The following is a 21,019-nucleotide window of genomic DNA, read 5'->3' on the forward strand; positions in this document are numbered from 1 at the left end:
TAAAAATAAAAAGAAAAGGATGGTTTCCGAAAATAACTAAAATTAATATAAAGCATTTCAATCAAGAGTTGTTAAAACATAAAATTGACTTATAATGGATAACTAATAGAAATACTGAAAACTAATATTTTTTGAAATTAAATTAATTAAAAAATACATATTAACATTGAGATCAAAATTGTTCAGGTAAAAGTATGAGCAAAGTATACTGGAAACCTTTGTAAGTGAATTGTAGGGGTTATATTATACAAAGAAGTTTAATTAGTAATGTCAGATAGGTTTTTTATTATACAATCAAAGTTTTTAATTAGTGAATTCATTAAAGAAGCATACTCGAATAAGTACTTTGATCATTATAAAATCTCTCATTTTTTTTTTATAGTAGATAACTAACTATATAAAATAGTGTTAATATCAAAAAGCTAATATTTTGGAAACAAAATTAATGAAAAAAAATTAAAGACTGAAAAACGTAAACTTAATATTGAGATTAAAAAAATCAAAGCAAGGCATATTAGAACTCTTCGTAAGCAGTTATTGGTTCTATATTTTATAAACAACATTAGTTATGAGAGTCCAAATGACATTTTATATAGGTAAACAAGATTTTCAATCAGTGAATTAATTAAACAACCATATTTTCATAATCAAACGAATTATTAGTTCAAATAAACCACAAAAATTTTAATTAATCCAATCAATTTAATCAAAATGAAAAGAAAATGATGGTTTGCCCCAACAAGTGAAAATAATATTAAACATCTCAACCTTGAACAGTTAAAACCTGAAATTATTTTCCATGGATAACCAATGATATAAAATAATAATAATAATATGTGGAAGATTGAAATACAATTAATCAAAAGTAAAATAATTAAAAATACAAACTTAACATCAGATAACTCTTGGCAAGCTAGGGTTGTTGGTATTTCAAATTAGCCATTTGTTAGGCGAATAAATTTCTTTTTTGTTGAATTAATTAAACATGAATACTCTAACATATAGTTGAATTGTTGAACCAAATATGAAAATTGACAGGTAAGTAGTATGGTTAGTATAAAAAAAACGCATAAAACATAAAAATGAAATCAATGATTTGCCTAACTATTGACAAAATCATCTTGTAACTCCTTTTGCATTGTGAGATTGGTTGGTGGTACTCCACAGCTGGAATTTGACAATGTCTATTGGCCTCAATAAATGGTCATTTATAACCAAGGGTAAAATTTGTCCTAGCCCTTTTCAACAAAATTTTGCTTTGTAATTTTCCATAAAAGTCGAGTTCGAATGTTTTTTCTCCTTAAAAAAAAATTGAAATGGCCGACTCTGGTTGTCTAGTCGGTGATGAAGCCGTAACGTAACGACAAGTAAAGTCCTAGTTTCCATTGAAAACCATCATCAAGGGTTTTCTTTTCTATCTGCCCTCATAAGCTGAGAGCGTTTTATTGGAAAATAGAAATTTGTCGTCGAAAGATCTCGCTGTGTGTATCATCGTCCCTCTCCTAGCTGTGCTTTTGCTTTTGTTTTTTAGAAAAACTAGGGCTCTTTGTTGCGATGTTAAACTTTACTGAAATTTGGATCCACAATACAGCTATAGACATTTCAAAGTAGTGAAATTATTAGACTCTGATATGAAATCGGATTTTGGATGATTAGATTCGGACATGAACTCAAATTCAGATTCGTGTTGGATACGTTTAAAGTTTTAAAAAGTTAAAAGAGTCGGGTTTGGATCGGATTTCAGATGTAAACGTGAAAATCAGATTTGGCGGAGTTTCGGATATAAACTTGAAAAACAGATTCGAATTTGGTATAGAATATATTTCATCCGGCTTTGAAAATGTAATATGGGATCTCCAATCCATGATGGAACGGAACTGGTAGAGGGTAAACGTGATGGTGGTCCTCACATTTATTTGGTCCTTCACCATAATACGAATGAGCTTCGTTTTAAAAGATTAAGAAAAGATTCGAACCGAACCCCGTCGACCCTCATTTCATTGGCCAGGAGAGCGCGTGGACGTGGACCAACCAACCAGCAAGTGGAAAATGGTAGCTCTTGCCCTTGCCAGCTATTTACAAATTTTCTATTCATTAAATATTCGCAAGTCAAATGACAAGACTATCCCTCCCCGGTACGCCAATTCACCTGCCCCACCCATCTTCCGTCTTCCTCCCCTCCCTGCACAAACCACCTTCAATACCAGAAGGCCTCCCCATCTCCGTGGCGTTTCCTAAAATTACTTTCGGCAAAGGCGTACGACAGAAGAGAATAAAAGCTTCAACATTCAAAAAAGACATAAATCTAAATTCCATTTTATTTACCATCATCGACAACATTCAATTCAACTTATCAGCAGCATGGATACATCGGAGGAAATACAATCTGATTGGTGGCGAACAGTCCGTCCGTCGATGGACGAGGACGACCGCTCTGAGCTTGGGCGTGCCCGCCTCTTACCTCCATACACCACGCATCAACAACCACCACCAGATCGGGCTTCTTTCTTCATGGGTTTCTTTATTCGCTAAAAGGTAGGAGAGAAGCACAGATCCAAAGAGGGAGGGAAGAGACGCAGAAGACAGACCTCCACTATCATTTGTTCTAAGATCAGAAAAGGAGAATTAAATTAACACCAAGAACAGCCTTGCAGGGCCTAAATTTTTATGATTCGGACGGAAGAGGAGATCCGTCTGTTGAGTTGAGGGGGAATTGCTTTCGCCACAACCCATCTATTCTCCTAATTCGCTCAGCCCTCCCGTTGCCAAAAAAATACAGAACGGGAGGACGTTGTGAAATGGGGAGAGAGTTTAGGCGAAACTGCGGATATTTGTAGAGGAGGAGGAGGAGGAGGACCCCTAGTCGAGCCGGAGAAGGCGCCGGAGATCCTTGGTCGCGGAGTCCTCGAAGCACTTCTTAACAGAGAAGAAGGTGGGGAGAGGCAAAGAGCTCGGGGAAGGCGAGAGAGAGAAGGCTGAGCCGGCGTACACCGGCCGCGGAAGGGTGGTGGCGGTGAGGCCAATCTGCCTCGGGATGAAGGACGGATCTGGCCCCAGACGGTCGGTAGTGGAGACGATGAGTTCGCCGGCTAAGCTCTCGTTCGTCCGAGGATCGCACGCCTTGATGCAATCGAGGGATTGCCCTCTCTTCAAGATGGTGACCCGACCCATGGTACCATTCTTTGCGGTCGCGTTTTTTCCAGGCGGTTTTCCGGCAAGGGGGGTCCCTTCCGTCCCTCTCCTGGAGGGCTGCTGCTTCTTTTGGTGGAAGGAGAGATCGGCGGGCTTCCGGCTACCAGATCTGGGCGGGTTCCCTGCCGGCGGAGAGCATCTCCGACGGGGTACCGTGACGGGGAGGTTGAGGCGGTGGTTGAGACAGTCCTGGGGACGCAAGACCTCGGTTCCCATGCCTGACTCTGTGTTTTCTCAATCTCAGAGGGAATGGCCTCCCGGCGCAGGAAAAGAGAATACGGAGGATGGAGAGAGGAGGAAGACGATTGCCTCCTTTTATCGAGAGAAAGAAATCCTTGGTGGGTCGGTCAAAGAGGCCGGCCACCTTCGGAATCTTCTCTTTCCTTCCTGCCGGCCTTCTTCCCCCCTTCCTCTTCCTCAGCTTCCTCTCCTTTTCGTCTCTTCTTTTTTTTTGCAAATTTTATAATTATTGCTTAAAATAAAAGAAGAAAACGAAAGGTCGGAGTTGCTTGCTTTTCATTCAACCTTTTTCTGGTTTCCTAGCTAGCTAGTGGGTTAAAAGAAAAATAAAAATTAAAAGGACCAAGTCCATCACCTGTTGGACGCGTGGCTCATCGCATCCGATGGGTCGGGTCGGGTCGGGTCGGGTCGGGAGTTGGGGCTCCTCTCGAGTTTTCTTTTAGCACCGCTTGGTTGTATTCTGTTGACTTTGACCCCCTGGCCATTGTTGGGACTTGGACTTGGACTTGGTCTTGGTCTTGACCCCAAAACAAAACAAAACAAAACAAGAGCTCGACCGACGGCCAAGTTCCCTTCACCTATACATTATTTTCCCATTTCCAGCGCACCTTGGTTTGGATTTAGATTTGGTAATCCACTTGGTTTGGTCCTGCTTCTTGCTCATTACTGTTACACCCTCTTTTCCTGTTCCACTATTACGACAATGTCCCTAATAATAAGTATGCAGTTTCAACATTTTTGTTGACTTTAAGCCAAGGTTCAAGGAAATGGCAGAATAATTGACGCTTGAGCTTATAGTTTCGCATGTACAGAGCCAGCCCTAACAAAAAAGAGTAGATTAATGTGACTTGGCTTCTGCTGCCTTGTTTTCATTTGAAAGAAAAGAAAAGAAAAGAAAAGAAAAGAAAAAGAACGTGCCACTTATACAAGATGCGTCTAGAATAATACAGCCATCGATGCTTACAGTACAGCTATATGACCGCATACGAACCCACAAGGGCCCGCGATTCAATTTTATGAACGTGTCAGATCTTGAAGTTCATGACTCTTGAACCGAGATTTAGTTTTAGTAAATTTAAGTTCAGGTCCAAGTCTCAATCCAGAACGAACTAGAAGACAGACCCAACTCGGTTAGAGGTCGGAAATGTTCTCCTTACCTACTTTCTTCTTCTCTACACAGCAATATGTCTCCCATCATTACCGGTCAGCTTTAGGAAGCAAAAGGAGAATTCTTGTCCGCCTATTTTATATCTTCAACAAGCAAATTACAGAGTGAAAGTTAACTGCGCTACGAAAGATTAGATACCTGGAGGCACCAAAATCACATTGAAAATTTCTTTGTAAAGTGGTCCAAAACGTGGACTTTGAGCAGATGCGAACATGTTACCTTAGCAAACCGAGATTTTCATCTACCTTCAGTAGATGGGACGAGAAGTGGACCCACTCTCTTTCTTTTTCCTTATCGTTCCTTGTACCAACAATCCTTGACAGAAAAGAAAGAAAACATATGACCAAGCAGTCTTTAAAATAAGATTAGTTTTACGATGTCTTCTCTCAAAGTGCAAGAAGCTAAATCTCAGAATTTTGAGAGAAGACTAACCCTATTGTGGAGACTGCTTTTTCATGCTCTTCTTCTTCTTTTTTTATCCACCAATCTTAACAAAGGATTGTTGCTACAAGAAAAAAATCAGGGCAAAAGGAAGTAGAAAAAAGAATGCGAGACTTAAGAGACAACACGATTGGGACTTCCTATCTCAAACAAAAAAGGAAAAAAGAAATTCAAAGGAAACACGTCGCATGATTGAGGGCATCCCACCTACTGAAGCCGGATGAAAATTTCAGTTTGCTAAGCTAACTTGTCTGCAGCGGCTCAAAGTCGAAGTTTAACATCACCTGACAAAGAAAATTTCAAGTTTCAACATATGAATAACACCTTCACACATGATCTGACCGGTATTAGACCATTTCGTTAGCAAGATAAGACCAACAGGAATGAAACCTAATTAGCACTGATAAAATAAATGGGGGTAAATATCACGAAATCATTCAGTACGGTGTCCATGCCACGGCAACACCCAAAAGGGTAAAGAATAACAAACCTGTGGAACGTAAGAACTCCACACTCTGATGTCGCCAACCAAGTTTGTAATATTTGTCCAACACGAACATCAGTCGCTTCCCTTCACCATCAGATCAACAAAGGCAATCACACCCCGTATTTTGGCCAGTCATTTCCCTAATTCAAGCACCAAAATTGGTCTATCCTAGTCCACATCAAGCACCGTAATGATTTCAGCCAAGAGTCCAGAGCTTAACACAGACGTGAAATTTTGTTTATTACAAGAAAGCCTATCAAACGAATAAATTTTACCGACAACCGCCGAAGGAAAGCTTCTTAGTCAAAGGTTCAACGCCATACACAGGAGGAATGTACAGATCCATGCAACGTGGATAAACCGCTGTTCAAAAGGCAGGAGCCAACCCACAAAACGCTATCCCAAGCAACATGGTCATGCACTTCACATAACGACATTCCAATCAATTCACGGACAAAGATAAAGGAGCAAACACCTCTCCAAAATCAGAACTCCCTGTCTATCCATAGGAACTGCCCCTCCACCAGAAACAGCAGAAGAAGCTGCTCTGCCGCCCATGCCACCATAACCAGAACGACTGCTGTAACCTGTTTGCTTACCTTGTGAAGCAAAATCAGTCGACCACTTTCCTGAAGCTGCACCTGCATAATCTTGGCCTTCTCTCCGTCTAGAAGGAAGCATGTCCAATGCTCCACCTGTCTTAGCCTCATAGGCCTTCTCATTGCTGTCAACCAGAACCGTCAGTTTCTCTGCATAATGGAAGGCCAGAGTTTGGGGCCGTGTATGTTCAACGTTGTGGAAGACTATGCACCTTGTTGGCTGATCCCAGCTAGCATGAAGCTCTTCTAAAACCATCATCTTGCTGACAATGCTGTGGACATTTGATTCAGAAAGGTCAAACATTGTTGCAAGCTGATCCAGGCTTAATGAATCGTTGCAGGAAGAGTAGGTGAACAAGTATGTCCTCAAAGCTTCTTCCCTGATCTTAGATCTCAACATCTCCAGCATTTCCTCTTTTCTGCGCAGCAGCATCCATACACCCAGTGACTCAATCACTTGGAAAGCATTTTGGAAGTCCCCTTTGCACAGTGCTCTTGTTGCAGTTATGATATGGTCACGAATATTCTCTGGTGGACCAGTGAACGTCTGCCGCTCACTGATTTCCAAGAGCTGGCGGAATGTCCTGCTTATGACCTTACGTTTCACATCAAGTGTGTTGGCAGCCATGTTGGGTACCTCCAAAAGCATGGCACATATTAAATGAACAGCTTCTAGCAGGTCAAGATTTATGTGCATGTGGTAGGGCATCTGTCTTCTCCTCTCAAGTTTTTCCTGAATGAAAATGTATCAGTACAACATAGATACTAGAGGCAGAACCCCACAACTCCCATGTCAGCTAATGTCCAAAACTATTTCGAGGATCTGACACTAAATAACAGACAGAATCCATGCCCACGCAGCTTTCCGATTACTGGATGTTTGGAAGAACACATCCAATAGTGACACCGACCAATAAAAATGAAAGGCCAAGCAGGGAGATGAAAACTATTCTGCAGCTGTACAAAGCAACCAGACCAGGATAGGGAAAATAAAACATAATTACCACTTTTCAACAAGGGAATCCTAGACAGGCAACAAAAGGAATCCTAGACAGGCAACAAAAAGACTATGGCAGAAGACCGTACTTAACGTCACCCTAATAATATGGCATAAAAAAGGTGTCACCCTAATAGTATGTCATAAGGGACTCCTCAAGAAGAGGCTTACCAACTCACCGAACGCAATCAGCAGCTAAATACAAATGCAGTCAAATCACCTGTCAACATTAGACAGACTCAAACTGATATTGTCAGATGAGCGATAGATCTACTGATTCATTTATACAACGTTGCGAACTGCATTTGCTAATGTAACATTTCTACATTTTAATCTTTTTTAATATTAGAAAATAAAGACATAAGCGTTGGTCCTTGCCATTACTGAGCTCCAAAGGAAAAGGAAACCGTTATCAGCCAACTCTTCCAAATGAAAGAGAATAAGGTCAGGTGGTAATGAGATTCACGGAAAGGAACAACTTGAACAGTAGCAGCCCATCAAATGCGGGGATTATCGAAAACTGGGGAGCATTACAGAAAGATTCTACCAAGAACAGCAAAGACAAAAAGGTACTCAGAGGTCCAAGAGAAACAACCATCAGACTTGCTGAACCATGTTGAAGCAGCTTATTTGAATGATAAAAGCCCATCCTGGATGAAAAAAGATTGTCTTCCCTCAGTCCTCCGCTCATCTTGCTTGTTAATCTATAGAAATTCACCTATGGTTTTAGACTCTAGTTTCCAGTACAATGATATTCCTTGATAGGCATGTTGAGGGTACATTCTAGTTGAAAATTTGAGCTTGATTTCTTGACAACATGAACAAGAATGAAGAAACTAGCATATTTTTCTTTATGATTGCCAGTTTTATAAGGCGAACCTAGGTGAATGCACTTACTTGTTATTTGAAAGTCACACTACTATAGATGCTGTCCAGTTTTACGTACGGACTAACTGAATTTGTCTCTACATACTACTAACAGTATATTGATCTACGAACCTGAATGCTTCCTTGCTACCTGTTCATGGCTAAAAAGGTTCACCATATCGCATCAGCTTCTTTTCCTTTTTTCCATATAGGGAAGCTTGGGTTAGGCACAACCCTAATAAAAACAACAATCGAGAGAGATACTAGCTTTGAACCCTTGACTTCTTCAACTTGAAGGTCTTAAACATGATCCTCCATCCAGGACAATGAAGCACTTGCTCTCATTGAATATAGCAAAAAATGCATTGAGATTTACTGCTATTGCATGCAGAATTTCCATTCACAGATTCCGAAGCAGATCTAAACTTGCAGATTATTCACAAACTCTCAGCTGCATAATGCTGCAAATGAGTTTCCATCTTCAACAAATTAATAGCACGGTTCTCCAAAATGAAGCATCTAATGAAGTACTGACAAAGTATCACGCATAAGCTTGAAATTTGTTAAACAGCTTTTATTCTTGATTGTGCTGTTGTCAGAATCATTAAATGACAAAATAGCATCCCAGATCACAGAAACACTTCCATATTCTAAATACCAAATTTTTTTTTCATCAAGGCAGAGGTTATTATGCGTAAAATTTCAAAATTGTGTTTGCATTGACAGCGTAGTGCTACTGACAACAAGTTTTACAAGATGAAAAAAATTCTGAAATTCTACATCTTAGCAGATTATATATGTTTTTACAATTCTCAAATGCTGCATTTTGCCAATCTTTTCTTAAGGTATTTGAAAGAAAGAAACGTCTCATTGACCACAAGCTTTTTGCTCAGGAAGAAATATGACAATAAAGTTTGTGGGTATTGCCTTATTTTCACCTGGCGTCTTAAGGCTGGTATGATTTTCAATTGATTACTTTGAAACTTGATGCAAAGGACAAGCAAGTATTGCCCTCAATCATGACAGCTCGCTAAATAAACATATTACAAAAGATAATTTAAACTTCTTCCTGCAGTGTTGCTCCAACACATACCAGAGAAGCACAAGTAGAATCTAAAAGACTTCAAATGGGTAACAAAGACATCGATAAACCATATAGCACGTCATCATTACAATCACTACATTTTCTGCACATAAAGACTTACTTTGGCACATGCAGAAAAATATAGAAAAAAGGTCAACATATGCAAATGGCGACTAATTAGTTTGGAAAAAGAACCGTATATTGAAAAAAAGACAAAATAGAAAGAACGTGCCTGCTCTGGAGTCTTCTCATGATAACGGCTTTGAGAAACTCCTTGTTGAAGCAACTCTTTAATTCTTCCACCAGCATAGAGCTCTGAGAGACAGCTATGAGCCTCTGAAATGAGAGAAACTCTGAAGGCACATAGACCAAGTTGTGCCATTGCATGGTTGAAAAGTATTTGTGTGGCAATATCCATGTGTTGAACATTATCCTGCAAGTGGCTCATCAGAAGAAGATCGCGGGCAACTGAAAATTCATCCAGAATAGCATGGTGGTAAATATCACAAAGCATCGCCCTAGCCTTTGTACGCTCATCGCCGAACTTATAGATCGCAGAAACCAACATATCCATAAATTCCTTACAACTCTCGGGAAAAGTTGGCTTCCGTGGAACAAGCTCTGGGGTCACAACAAAAGCGGGAGGACCTCTAAATTCTTCCTGCGTTTCCTCAGGTTTTCCATCCTCATCAGCATCTGCGACTTCGTTTTCAGGAGCAACAGAGGAGGGGGCGCCGACTCTCACCTCAGCCAACATCCTCATAGCATCATAAACATCCAGAGGCTTGTAATAAACCAATTCCACTCGCTTCAGAGCCACCTTCGCAGCTGCCTTCGTATCTCCAACTCGCTCCAAATACGATTGCACATTCTGGGTAGCACAAAGAACAGTAGTTCGTCCCTTAGCCTCTCTACGTACTCTTTTGTGTCAGGATCAGTGCTCTGCACGCTCTTAAAAAACTCGGTATCCAACCTTCTCCAAATGGGCAACTATGTTGCCCCAAACTTGAATTGTTCCCATGTAATTGGCATCCTTTTTGGTTTCGTCCTCGTCTGGCTCCACCGAGTCATCCACTACGATGTTCAGATACTGATCAAGAATGTCAAGGATGATGAGCAAATTTTGTGCACACTTCCTCCATATGTTCACCGGCATGTGCCCGGGAAGGCTAGGATTCACATCGAATTGAGCAGAGAGTCGGCAGAGACAACGCTGAAGAGAATTTCTAGCTTCTGAGCAGGGGTTTTCACAACCCTGGTAAGAAAGGTCAGCTGCTCAACCTGGTCAATCCTGCCAGTTCCCTTTCTCCCCCTGGCCGCCACAATTTCCTTGAACTTCTTATCGACATTGTCCCATGTGATCTCGCTTGGGTCCTTCATAAATTGGTTATTCAGCAACTTATCCTTCTTAGTTTTCTTCTTCTCCCAACCTGGCTCGCCGTCCTGGCTCTCCCCATCTTCGTCTTCCTCCTTCTCGGAGTCCGTGGCGATCTTTGTGAGATCCTCCTCAAATTCAACATCTGACTCCTCGTCTTCTTCGTCTTCCTCCACATCTCTATCCCCTTCCTCATCGCTTTCAGGGTTAGCCCTGTACTTTTCTATCAGGTCCTCGAATTGCTTGTTGTTCTTCTTAGTTTCTGCTTCATGGAGTTCAAGGCTCTGGCATTGGTGCTGCTCATTGTTTTCTTGGCTTCCTTGTTGGCTAGTAACTGGGCCAGGAAGTCCTCCAGCATGACCAGCGCCTTTACGTAGAGGCTCGGCGGCTTCTCAGACTCAGTTACGCGGATCACCTTCTCCAGCTGCTTATTGATCTTGTCAAAGCTGTCCTGCAGGCTCACCCAATCGTTAATCTTCATGGCGTTCTTCATCTGCTCGACGGTCGACCGCATCTCCTCGAACCTCTTATCCTTGGCGGAGCGGACGACCCGCCGCTGGTCGTCAGAGTCCTCGCTGTCGCTACCACCGGTCTAAAGGTACTTGCTCCTAGCGGTGGCACCACCCGTAGCTTCATCGTCCCTGATTTCGATGTCCTCCTCGATCTCACTCTCCTCCTCCTCCTCCTCCTCTGTATCGCTTCCCTGGCAAATTCAAACGTTCCAAGAACCTTAAGAAAAACAAGAACTCATGTATGAAGTTGAAGACGACAAAATCATGGAGAGACACAAAAGCAGACGATTGAGAAAGCAGAAACTCACCTGTGTCCAGAAACGAGAGCCCATCCTGTTCTCAGGACGAAGCAGCAAATAATCAAAGCCTGTATAGCGGGGGAAAAAGGCCAATTAACAACGGATCTTGAATGAACTTGTTAGCTTTAAGATTAAAAATTTCATCCCAAATCAGACTGAATTCAATTGTGAGTGAAAGAGAGAGAGTCGACCAGAGACGAGCAGCAAGAGCGTGAGAGGGTGAAAGAAGAGGAGCGTAAAAACGATTGAGGGGGTGGGGCCTTATAGATGTTCTCTTCCTACTCAATTTGGGTGAACTCAGGGGTCGGCTGCCCGAAGCTTAGAACAAGAAAACTCGACGATGGAAAGCGCCCGAGGCTCGGTAACTCGCTGTAGGGAATGACGGAATTAGGCTTTTTGTCGTTCTAACTTCGCCGGCCTTTCTGGGCAAAGGAGTTGAAAAGACTTCCCGGCCGGACCTCTTCACTGAGTAACAACAGTTCCACAGCCACTCTCCCCTGCCTCCGATACATTTGAAAAATGGCGCGTTTAATAAACCTACTCAATAAAAAGGAGATTCTCTTTTCTGCCTATTAGATTCGCGCCGCCTTTTCTTTCGAGAAAACGAATATATATATATACATATATATAAAAGCACTGTTTATAATTCAATAGAATAAGACGAACTAAGTTTATACTTCTTTACAATCAAATTGTAAAACTAAAAGCAATTTTATTGTTCAAATTTCCTGCAAACATATCTACGCAAAATAAAAGGAGTTACGTTTGTGATGGAGCCAAGTGGACATTTAAAGAGTAAAACGAAGGTTTGCAGCTACATCTATATGTGTCAACAAATTAAACAGAAAACTAAAGCAAAAGCTTTCGTGGTAAAGCAATTGTCAGAAATTAGAGACTGGAAGCATGGGATAAGAAAGAAAGCAAACGATAGCTGGTACGTGAGTTGATTGCCAGTCTGAATGGAAATTTAGATCGGGTGGCATTTGGAAAACAACACCACCCTGTAGAATTTGGGTTCAAGTCACAAACATCCAAGAGGGATGTTTAACCTTTAACCGGTTAACCCTTTCGGTGTCCAACTCGATTTTCAGAACCGTATTTAAGCTGGCATTATCAAATGTGCAACCAGATTCGGATGTAATGGATCTACCAGCAAAGTCAGATTTCTGATTGAATTCTTTTGGTCTCTTTGCTTTCACTTCTCTGCTGCTTCGGAATGTGAAGTTGTTTGGTATCGCAAATTCCGTCCTGCCTTGACATGGTGGGCTAGATGCTGGATTATCAATTTCAAGGCAGGAGTAGAAATGTTGTTTTTTTTTATATATATATTTAAGAATCAGGGCTATAATTAACCAATTTTGGTGCTTCAATGCAGGAGAGGATCCCCTGGTTCTTGTTCCTGGAAAGCCCCAGCAGCTTCGTGCTGTCAAATTTTCTGAATGTGGTCACTAAAGTGGCATGAACGTAGACATAAGATTTCATGGAAGAGAAAACATCTAATGTGGGTGGGTGCGGGCAGGCCTACAATCAAATATATCATGCAAGGGAATACGGTATTCACGCATTAACCTTGCATACGCATGTGGAGTTGTCAGAAGCTCGCTCTCTCTCCTTCTCTGGTCTCATTGGAGATGAATGTGTTTGAGTGTGGATGTGGTTCCCTGTTTGGTTGTTTCGGATTTTGGGTCTCCTTCCTATTTCAACACCTCTACGCGTTTGTGGATTGCTTTTTTGGTTTTATTATGGTTGTTTTCTCGTATTTTGGTTCATCGGTTGTTTTCACAGTTGTGCCTCATTTGGTGTTCTGCCTATGATTTGGTTTTCTGGTTCTTCTGGTCGGACCGGTCGGGTTTTTTTTTTTCCCTCTCCAACTACATGTTGTTGGAGGCGATTTTTTGTGGAGTAATGACGACAAAACCTTCTGCTCTCTTACACACACACACAAGGTAACTGGTGTAATGACATATTGGTGTTTATTTTATTCATTTAGAGAGGTAAAACAAACAAACAAACAAACAAAAGCGACAAACTGGAAGAAAAACTAAGGAAGTAGATCTAAGGAATTAGAGGAGAGATTTTCCACTCTGCCCCAACCTTGGCTCCGCCTTTGGAAGCTGAATTTTACCGATACTCTTCGCTTGACGGCCTGTCATGTTTAAACGACAGATGCAAGTCACGGTAATCGTTCAGAATCAGCCGGGTTACATGATGATAGCGACCCTTGAATTTCTTCAAGTGACCTCCCTTTGGTTTCTGGCACTACCTTTACAACGAACACGATGGTTGCCCCACAAATTCCACCAAATATGAAGAAAGTTCCTGCCCAACAAGCAACACATAAATAAGTTTCTAGCTGGCGGTGGCTGCACGAAGATCATTGAAGAAAGACCAAGTAAATAGAAATTAACGAGTGTGAGAAATTGGAATACCAACAATAGATGCAGTACGGAGCACAGACAATCACTCATCATTTACCATGAAATTGCAAGACCATTGTAGTATATACAAACCAGGCCCGAAGGATTAGTATCCCATCAGCCCATATTCAAAATGGAGCTTCTTTTGAAGGAAATCAAAGAAAAGAGAATCCGTGGAACAAAAATGGCTCTTTAAAAGTGGCAGCAGGAAACGGTTCTTGTCTCCAAAGATAGCAGAAGACTACGTGTACACATGGAGCCAAGCTAACCAGAACATCGCATGGTATCAATGCATTTTAGCACTGGCCTTGTCTGCATACACGACCAAGTACAAATAGAGGCACAAGCTCGTCTATCCAAAATATAAACAGCTCATCCATGGCTTGAGCTTGTGCAGCCATGGTATCACGGACAAATCTCACTACAGTAAGCTAAGGAAAAGAAGCATAAGTAATAGCTCTTCGATGATTTTTAGTAGGTTTCAGGCTTGAGGTCATGGACAGAACACAAGGCTGCTATTATTTTAGTAGCATCTCTAGTCCAGCCTATAATGGTGAATGAAACAGTTTTCTCTAGCTAGTTCCAAGGTAAGGCATAACCAAAGGGGAATAATTCAGTAAGAATACAAATAGCTATTAAATCACCTGCAGCACTCCAGCTCTTGATGAAGTTGAAAGTGTAGGAAATAGCCCAAGAACCAAACCAGTTTACCAATGTCACGAGGCTGCCGGCCATTCCTTTTATGTTTATTGGAAATATCTGCAACAGAAAGGATGGGGATATGAATTAAATGCTTAAAAAGTCGTCTTCTTTTCTTTCACTTGTTGCCACTTGTACTTGGTCCTACCTCAGACATGATCACCCATGGTATTGCACCCATGCCTAATGAGAAGGAAGCAGAATATACCTGATTTATAAACAAAGACTTTCCTATTAGCAGATAAATACAAAGACATCAACAATGTCCAAGTGAAAGTGCAGATACCAGTATGCCGGCCAAGTTCATTCCTGGAACCAATTGCTTTAACCAATCATGATCCTGTTTTACCAGAACAGAAAAAATAGGTCAGCTAGAAGCATCGTACACATATATACAAATGCACACCACTCAAAATGGCCGAGATTGGGATTACCTTGAGGAAAAAAGATGTTCCAGCAATACAGCATCCTATGCATGTGCCTGCAGCAGAAATCTAATGACATTCATATGAGAAACAGAACTGCATTCTTTTAGTCAGTCAAGCAATGCAATCTCATCTAGTAACCCACCACCAGAAGTGGCTTCCTTCCAGATATATCCAACAAAATGGCACCTATTAGGGTCATTGGTGCCTGTGAGAAACAAAAATAGATTAGTAGCAGGTATATACTAATCTTTTTGTCATATCGCAGACCAGTGAGTAGAAGCACCTGAATGATCGCCATTATAGTTGTCCCAACCTTGCCAGAGGAAAAGCCTGAATATACATTAAGAGTGCATAGTTAAAGTTCTCATAGCTAGGGACATTGAACGTGGTAGAGTCTAGACTCTAAACAGGACAATTGGCTAAACATGATTGCTTAGGACATTGCAGAACTGGAAAAGAATCTCATGCTTTTCCTTCAGTTTCACGTCATGATTAAAAATTCCCAATAATGTGCTTAACTAACCTGCAGACACGAAAATATCACTTGCATAGAAAACAATGCCATTGACTCCACCAAATTGTTGGAAGACCATCAAACCAATTCCTACCTGGTGATTAATCGATTAGAGAAAAAATGGTTTCCTGAAAAATTATATTATTGATATGTACATGCATGTGATTGCACACATACATGAGCATACACATACGAAGGGGCGGGTGTAGGATAGAATATTTACGATGAGTGAACGGGCATATTTTCTTTCAAATAGATCTTGAAGCCTGGCCTTTGGGAGGCTTTCCAGACTTTCTGTATACCCCTGCATGGAAGATGAGAGCATTTGAGCCACAAACACACTTTTTAATCAGAAGTTGCAGAGCTCATCGGCAGTGTATTATTAAACAAATTTGCAAGGTTTCCATGTGAAAACAGGCATTCTACAACCCAGTTGGACATGGGTCAGACAGGATAAGATGTGTAGCTAGAGATCAGATCAGTCTTGTCCGTCCTCAAGACCATAGTAAATTATGTCATATCTGTAAGGTTCAGGATTGGGGCCAAACTTGAATTTCTGCTGCTTCTTCTGAAATATCAGCACTCTTCCCGCGAAGAATTTGCAATGCTGACTTGAATTTTTCTTGCTGACCAACCTTTGCCTATGATCAATCCTCAAGAAGTTACAGATAGCAACAGCCATGTGTAACACAACAATGATATTTTCCACTTGTGATGAAATAACTGACCAGCCATCTTGGAGACTCAGGAATGAAGAAGAGACCCAGTAGTTGGATCAGGGATGGAATGATTCCTGTAAATACATGCAACCGGATTATAAGTGCAAGTCAGTCGTCAATTTGTTTTCTTTAGCCTATTATTTTTCCATGCAACATATCTAAGCAACAAGAAGCTACCAGCCATTTGGCATATCAAACTTGAATTTCAATTGAAAATATTATATATGGTATCAATTAGAAAGTACCTGGAAAAACGTGAAACAAGAAAGAATACTTTTCAAATGATAGCAGCAATCAATCAGCTGCCCACAGAATGAAAACTATTAGGTGGAATTCCACTCTTTTAAAACATGGATGGTCCAACTGAAATAATTTGAAGCCTTGAAGACTCTCTGTTCAACTCATTCAGGTAAAATGCTGATTGAGATAACGCAAGCTAACCATTTTTTTAGACAAGATTTTAACAAACATAATTCTACTTGTATATATGAAGTATGAACTAGCTTCCAGATTTCAGCATAATATATTAAATAAGTCTAACAAAAAAAACAGAGAGAAAGACCAACAACTTGATTGGAGTAAAGTATGCTCACCAGTTAGTGCTAGCATACGCCATGTAAGGAACGTTCCTAGTAGGTAGGCAACGGATACCCCACAAGAAATCATTAACTGCACAGCAGACGTACTCTATATGAGATATCATGCATGGATGTCACTGAACCACAGGTATTGTAAGTCGAATGTCCTTACATAAATCATGGAACGCTTTGGAATGGCATAGCGTTTCAAGTTTCAAATATTAACGAGGAACTTAAATTCAACAAGTAACGCAGCCGCTAATATTGTTACTCAGAGAACGAAAACCCAAAAAAGATGCACGCTTTATGAATTCTACTTACCTGATTCACCGTTGTGAGCAGGCCCCTCAAGTCCTTGGGTGTTATTTCTGCAATGTATATGGGCACCTGTTGATTCATTCCATCAAATAAGAAAAGTCCAAACACGATGACAAAAAACAAACGTCTATTGTGCACCTGCCGAATAAGTAATATCCTGATCTTGGAAGAATGTTGAAGAGCATTCCCGAGAAACAAGTTTTGTGACTCTGTGAACTGCGGTAAACACGCAGTACCCCGAAAACCCCTCGACAGTGACAGCTTGATCTCGACCAGTGAACTAGTAGACACGGTTTTCTACCCCTAGTGATTCAAGTTCTCAACCGCTCACTCGTGCTCGAGACAGCCACTAAGACAGGAGGCAGTTGGTTTAGATGGATTATGCCTTCCAAAGTGAGGGAGGAAAACCCAGCTAAATGTTTTTTTAGCTTGCGCTTCCTATGGTACCACCAAATTAAGATTTCCACATGGCATCTACTTAACTGAGATGAGAAACCGTAATTGCTAGTTGAAGAGACTTGGCGAAGGCCTTTTCCAGTCTGAAATGTCAAAAGTACTATTTGGACTGCCAGACGACATTACCACATAAGATATGATGCCAACTCCAACTCCAGTAGATAATCGACCAAGATCCAGGGACCAAGCACCCTGCACAGGAAAATTGTCCTTCGTAATGAATGTGATCATTCTTCTGGTGATGGTTAACCAACTAGAAGATACTGTATAGCAAGACATAAACCTGAGAAAGGGAAACGGCGACCCATCCAGCGATGCAGAAAGCAGAGGACGCCCACATTGCCTGCTCTTACCATTTCACAATCGAAGAATCATCAGGAAGCATGCAGCCAGGAAGAAAGAGAGGGAGGGAGGGAGAGAATATACCCCTCTGCGGCCGACGAGATCGGCAATCCGTCCACTCGTTATTGCACCAAACATGGCACCAATCGTCATTATGGAACCGAAAACCGAGTACTGTTGTTTCAACAATGAAAGGGGAAACAAAATGAAGTTACGGAGACACTGCAATAAGTTGAGGGTCGAAGGGCAGAAGACAAGAGTCGAACCAAGTTAAGGCAAATGCCCCGCCCACCACACTTTTGGACTCTCAACCACAAAAACACAGAAGAAGAGATCCCCCCACTATCAAGTGAAAGAAAGAACTCTTCGTTCCGGCTCGCTCTCTCGCTCTTCCCCTCATTATCACGTGTTTCAAAAGCCCTGACCAAGAAGAAATGACGTTCAGGTCACAAAAGGCAGCGTGTGTGCAGACAAGTCTAAAGAACACAACTCTGTCGACTGTCGCTCTTTGCAGAGTTAGGTGCTTCTAATTTCTCTCCGAAAGCGGCTGAAAGAGGGCTGGAGACGGGAATGCGTGGGTCTCTGAACTATAGAATGCAGAATCATGGGCACCATACTGAAACTTGTGGGGCTTGGCATATACTCGCATGCATAACTCGACTCTAGCTGCAAATTGGGTCATGATTACGAATTTAGAGAATTGAACCGTTGGCGCGTCCTACAGACCTGAGAAAGGGAGAGGCTGAGGTCGTGGATGATGCCCGCTTGTGCAGGGGAAGAATAGCCCACCTGGGAATTAAATAAATTATCAGAGACAAACTAAAGTACTTTCATATAAGAACATCTTCCTACATATGGTCTGTAAACTGTAGCAGTAGCTCCGCTGCAGTCTAAAACAGAGGGAGTCGACTGAAAATACGTGAAAAAGATAGACTGACCGCTGATCCAAACGCAAAGGAGCCGCACACGGCCACGAACGTTCCCAGCAGAACCATCTTGATCGATTCCTTCTCTTTTGGCAGAAGAGAGCCGGATATTTCTGAACCCATCTCTTTCTCTCTCTCTCTCTCTCTCTCTCGTGAGGATTTGTGTTTGGCGTGCGATGGGATGCGGTTAAGTCTTATAGAAGGGAAGGGCAGGCAGCAGCCAAAAAAAGACGCACCACCGACGAAAGTGAAAAAAAAAAAAAAAAGGGACGGCAAAAGAGATTGAACCAGCCGTGCCAGTTAGTGGTAAATAGCAAGTACTAAATACGGACCCCCAACTTCCTCTGTGCTTTTCGTATATTGAGATAAACACGAGAAAATAGCTTGTAATGCCACAGAAACGTCACAGCATGCAGAAACCCAGTCTTCGTGAGCCGTGGGCGGCGAATAATGTTATGTAGGTTAAAAGCCCGAGTGTTTAATGGCGTTCTCTTCTCCAAGGCGGCATTTGTTTAGCGTGGACGGACCTGTAGCGGTTGGACTTATGTCTGCTCCATACGAAAATTGCTAAACAATCACGGCGAAGATGTCCGTGCTCTCGAGGGCAAGAGCGCAGACATCCATCCGCGAAATCCGCGGAAATTTTGTCTGCTCAATGTCAAACTCTCCGCTATATATATATTATATATATCCGCGATAAACATATAAAGATCTGAGGATCCTTTACAGCTTCAAGGTACCGTTTAGTTCATGTTTCTTTTCATATTCAGCAAACCCAAGTATTTCTGTTCCCTGTCATGCCTTGAACCACAAGTTCGGCTTGCTAAGTAGCATTTTTGCCCTTTCTGCAGCTACTAAAATTTTGGGGAGGATCGTTTTCATATATTTTAGGAAGTATAGTGACATGGCGCACGGTAGCATCCTACAAAATGATCTCTCTGACGAACGTAAATTGGTGGCCCGTTTTATTTAAGAACTCCTACCGTCTACGTTGCAGCTGTTGCCCCTCTTCATCCTGAACCTCCACAGATGGCTGGTTGGCCTTCTCTTTTCGTTAGCGCCCTTCTAATAAATTGGAAGCCAAGTCGACTGTACAAAAAATTGTAATTTGTTTCGGGGCAAAGGTTGGGAAACGGAGCTACGTCGGCTTCGCGGTGAGTACGCTGATCTTACAATGTAACGACATGAAGGATGATTTCCTACATAACAATGTGATGTGAGCTATGGTGCGATCCAGGAACACACGAAAGCATGGACGCACAAGGATTTGTTTCCAAGATACTGCCGGCGTGCAGTCACTGTGAGTAAATAAAACACCCGTGCCTCTTGAGTTTCAGATTTTTAATTGTTGGAGTTGGTTTGATCTTATCACAACAATTTGGTGGAATTAATGGAGTAGGGTTGTATTTCTGACTCTCTGAGTGCCCAATAGTAATCAGAATATAAAGCGCCCAACACGAACGGAAATCACTTTAGGTGCTTGACCTTTATTCTATCATAGAAAACAAACTCACATTTCTAAATTTCATGTGCAGCTCACCTAGAATAGAAGATATGTGCATGTTCAAGTTAATATATCTAGAAAATAAATTGTTTCATTTACAAATTAATTCCTTTTAACTTTTTTTTTTCATGACTTAGCACCATGGAAGCTCTTGGAACCTTCATAATCTGCTAATGCAGAATTAGCCAACAAAACCGCAAAAAGTGCATGAGTAGAGTCATAGACAAAATTACATTTTCCCACATACAACGTGCTATGCTATTGGTTGATCTAAACAGAAAAAGTCAGTCCACAAAATTAGCCGGCCGACTTATTGATTTCAGACAGTAAAAGTAAAATGAAGAAAAGAAGAAAACATAATTGCTTAAGATTGCGCCTTTACAGCTCACGCTAAATGGAAGAGGAAAACCGATGGAGCATGCGTAAGAGTCCCGTAGTAAAAGAGCAGAGCACAGCAATACTGGCGAAGGAGTTGATATGCAAAATCAACTCGGAGAACATGGCGAACAGATCAATGAGTAAAACAGGAGGAAGTAATTACTGCACAGGATGCCCCAAATAGTTGGAAATTGTCGCTGGCAGAAGTGAAAAAAACAGAAAACATTAAGCATGCACATTATACATATGGATTATTGAAGTTAGATGTGGGTTCTGCCGAAGAAGGGACAGCTTTGCTTTTGTGATGAATCCGATGGATGGAGCTGGCGTCAATGGGTGCCAGGCCCTCCACTGGAGAAATATTATAAAGAAAAATGCGGAAATGTTAGGATGGGCGCGTCACGGCCCTCCGCTATTAGCTGCCGATTCAGGATGTGGATTGGAGGTGTGCGATTATTATAATAAATTACGAGAGACAT

General features: G+C 41.6%; 2 protein-coding genes and 1 pseudogene across 6 annotated transcripts; all 3 read right to left on the bottom strand.

Moving 5' to 3' along the window:
- Positions 1-2,300: 2,300 nt before the first annotated feature.
- Positions 2,301-3,622, bottom strand: LOC116249619 (uncharacterized). Its single transcript, XM_031622783.2, has one exon. The coding sequence runs from the start codon at positions 3,406-3,408 to the stop codon at positions 2,860-2,862; it is 549 nt and encodes a 182-aa protein (XP_031478643.1). The 5' UTR covers positions 3,409-3,622; the 3' UTR covers positions 2,301-2,859.
- Positions 3,623-4,137: 515 nt separating this feature from the next.
- On the bottom strand, positions 4,138-11,756 carry LOC116250529 (eukaryotic translation initiation factor 3 subunit C-like; annotated as a pseudogene).
- A 1,461-nt stretch (positions 11,757-13,217) lies between these two features.
- LOC116250531 (sugar transporter ERD6-like 7) lies at positions 13,218-18,842 on the bottom strand. 5 transcript variants are annotated; one of them, XM_031624217.2, is made up of 18 exons: positions 18,671-18,839; positions 18,459-18,521; positions 17,817-17,906; positions 17,674-17,733; positions 17,517-17,582; positions 16,938-17,003; positions 16,632-16,707; positions 16,048-16,112; positions 15,868-15,960; positions 15,543-15,623; positions 15,329-15,413; positions 15,089-15,135; positions 14,948-15,010; positions 14,812-14,871; positions 14,664-14,717; positions 14,526-14,585; positions 14,323-14,437; positions 13,218-13,580 (listed from the first exon to the last, which is right to left on the bottom strand). In XM_031624217.2, the coding sequence occupies exons 1-18, from the start codon at positions 18,779-18,781 to the stop codon at positions 13,435-13,437; spliced, it is 1,401 nt and encodes a 466-aa protein (XP_031480077.1). In that variant the 5' UTR covers positions 18,782-18,839; the 3' UTR covers positions 13,218-13,434. The 5 variants fall into 5 exon arrangements, 4 of the variants coding, with proteins under 4 accessions (XP_031480077.1, XP_031480078.1, XP_031480079.1 ...); XM_031624218.1 differs by having other exon boundaries at positions 17,817-18,152; positions 18,671-18,727; XR_004171441.2 differs by lacking the exons at positions 13,218-13,580; positions 14,323-14,437 and having other exon boundaries at positions 14,812-14,858; positions 18,671-18,842.
- Positions 18,843-21,019: the final 2,177 nt, after the last annotated feature.

Source organism: Nymphaea colorata, chromosome 3 (assembly GCF_008831285.2).
Source record: "Nymphaea colorata isolate Beijing-Zhang1983 chromosome 3, ASM883128v2, whole genome shotgun sequence".
NCBI lineage: Eukaryota > Viridiplantae > Streptophyta > Magnoliopsida > Nymphaeales > Nymphaeaceae > Nymphaea > Nymphaea colorata.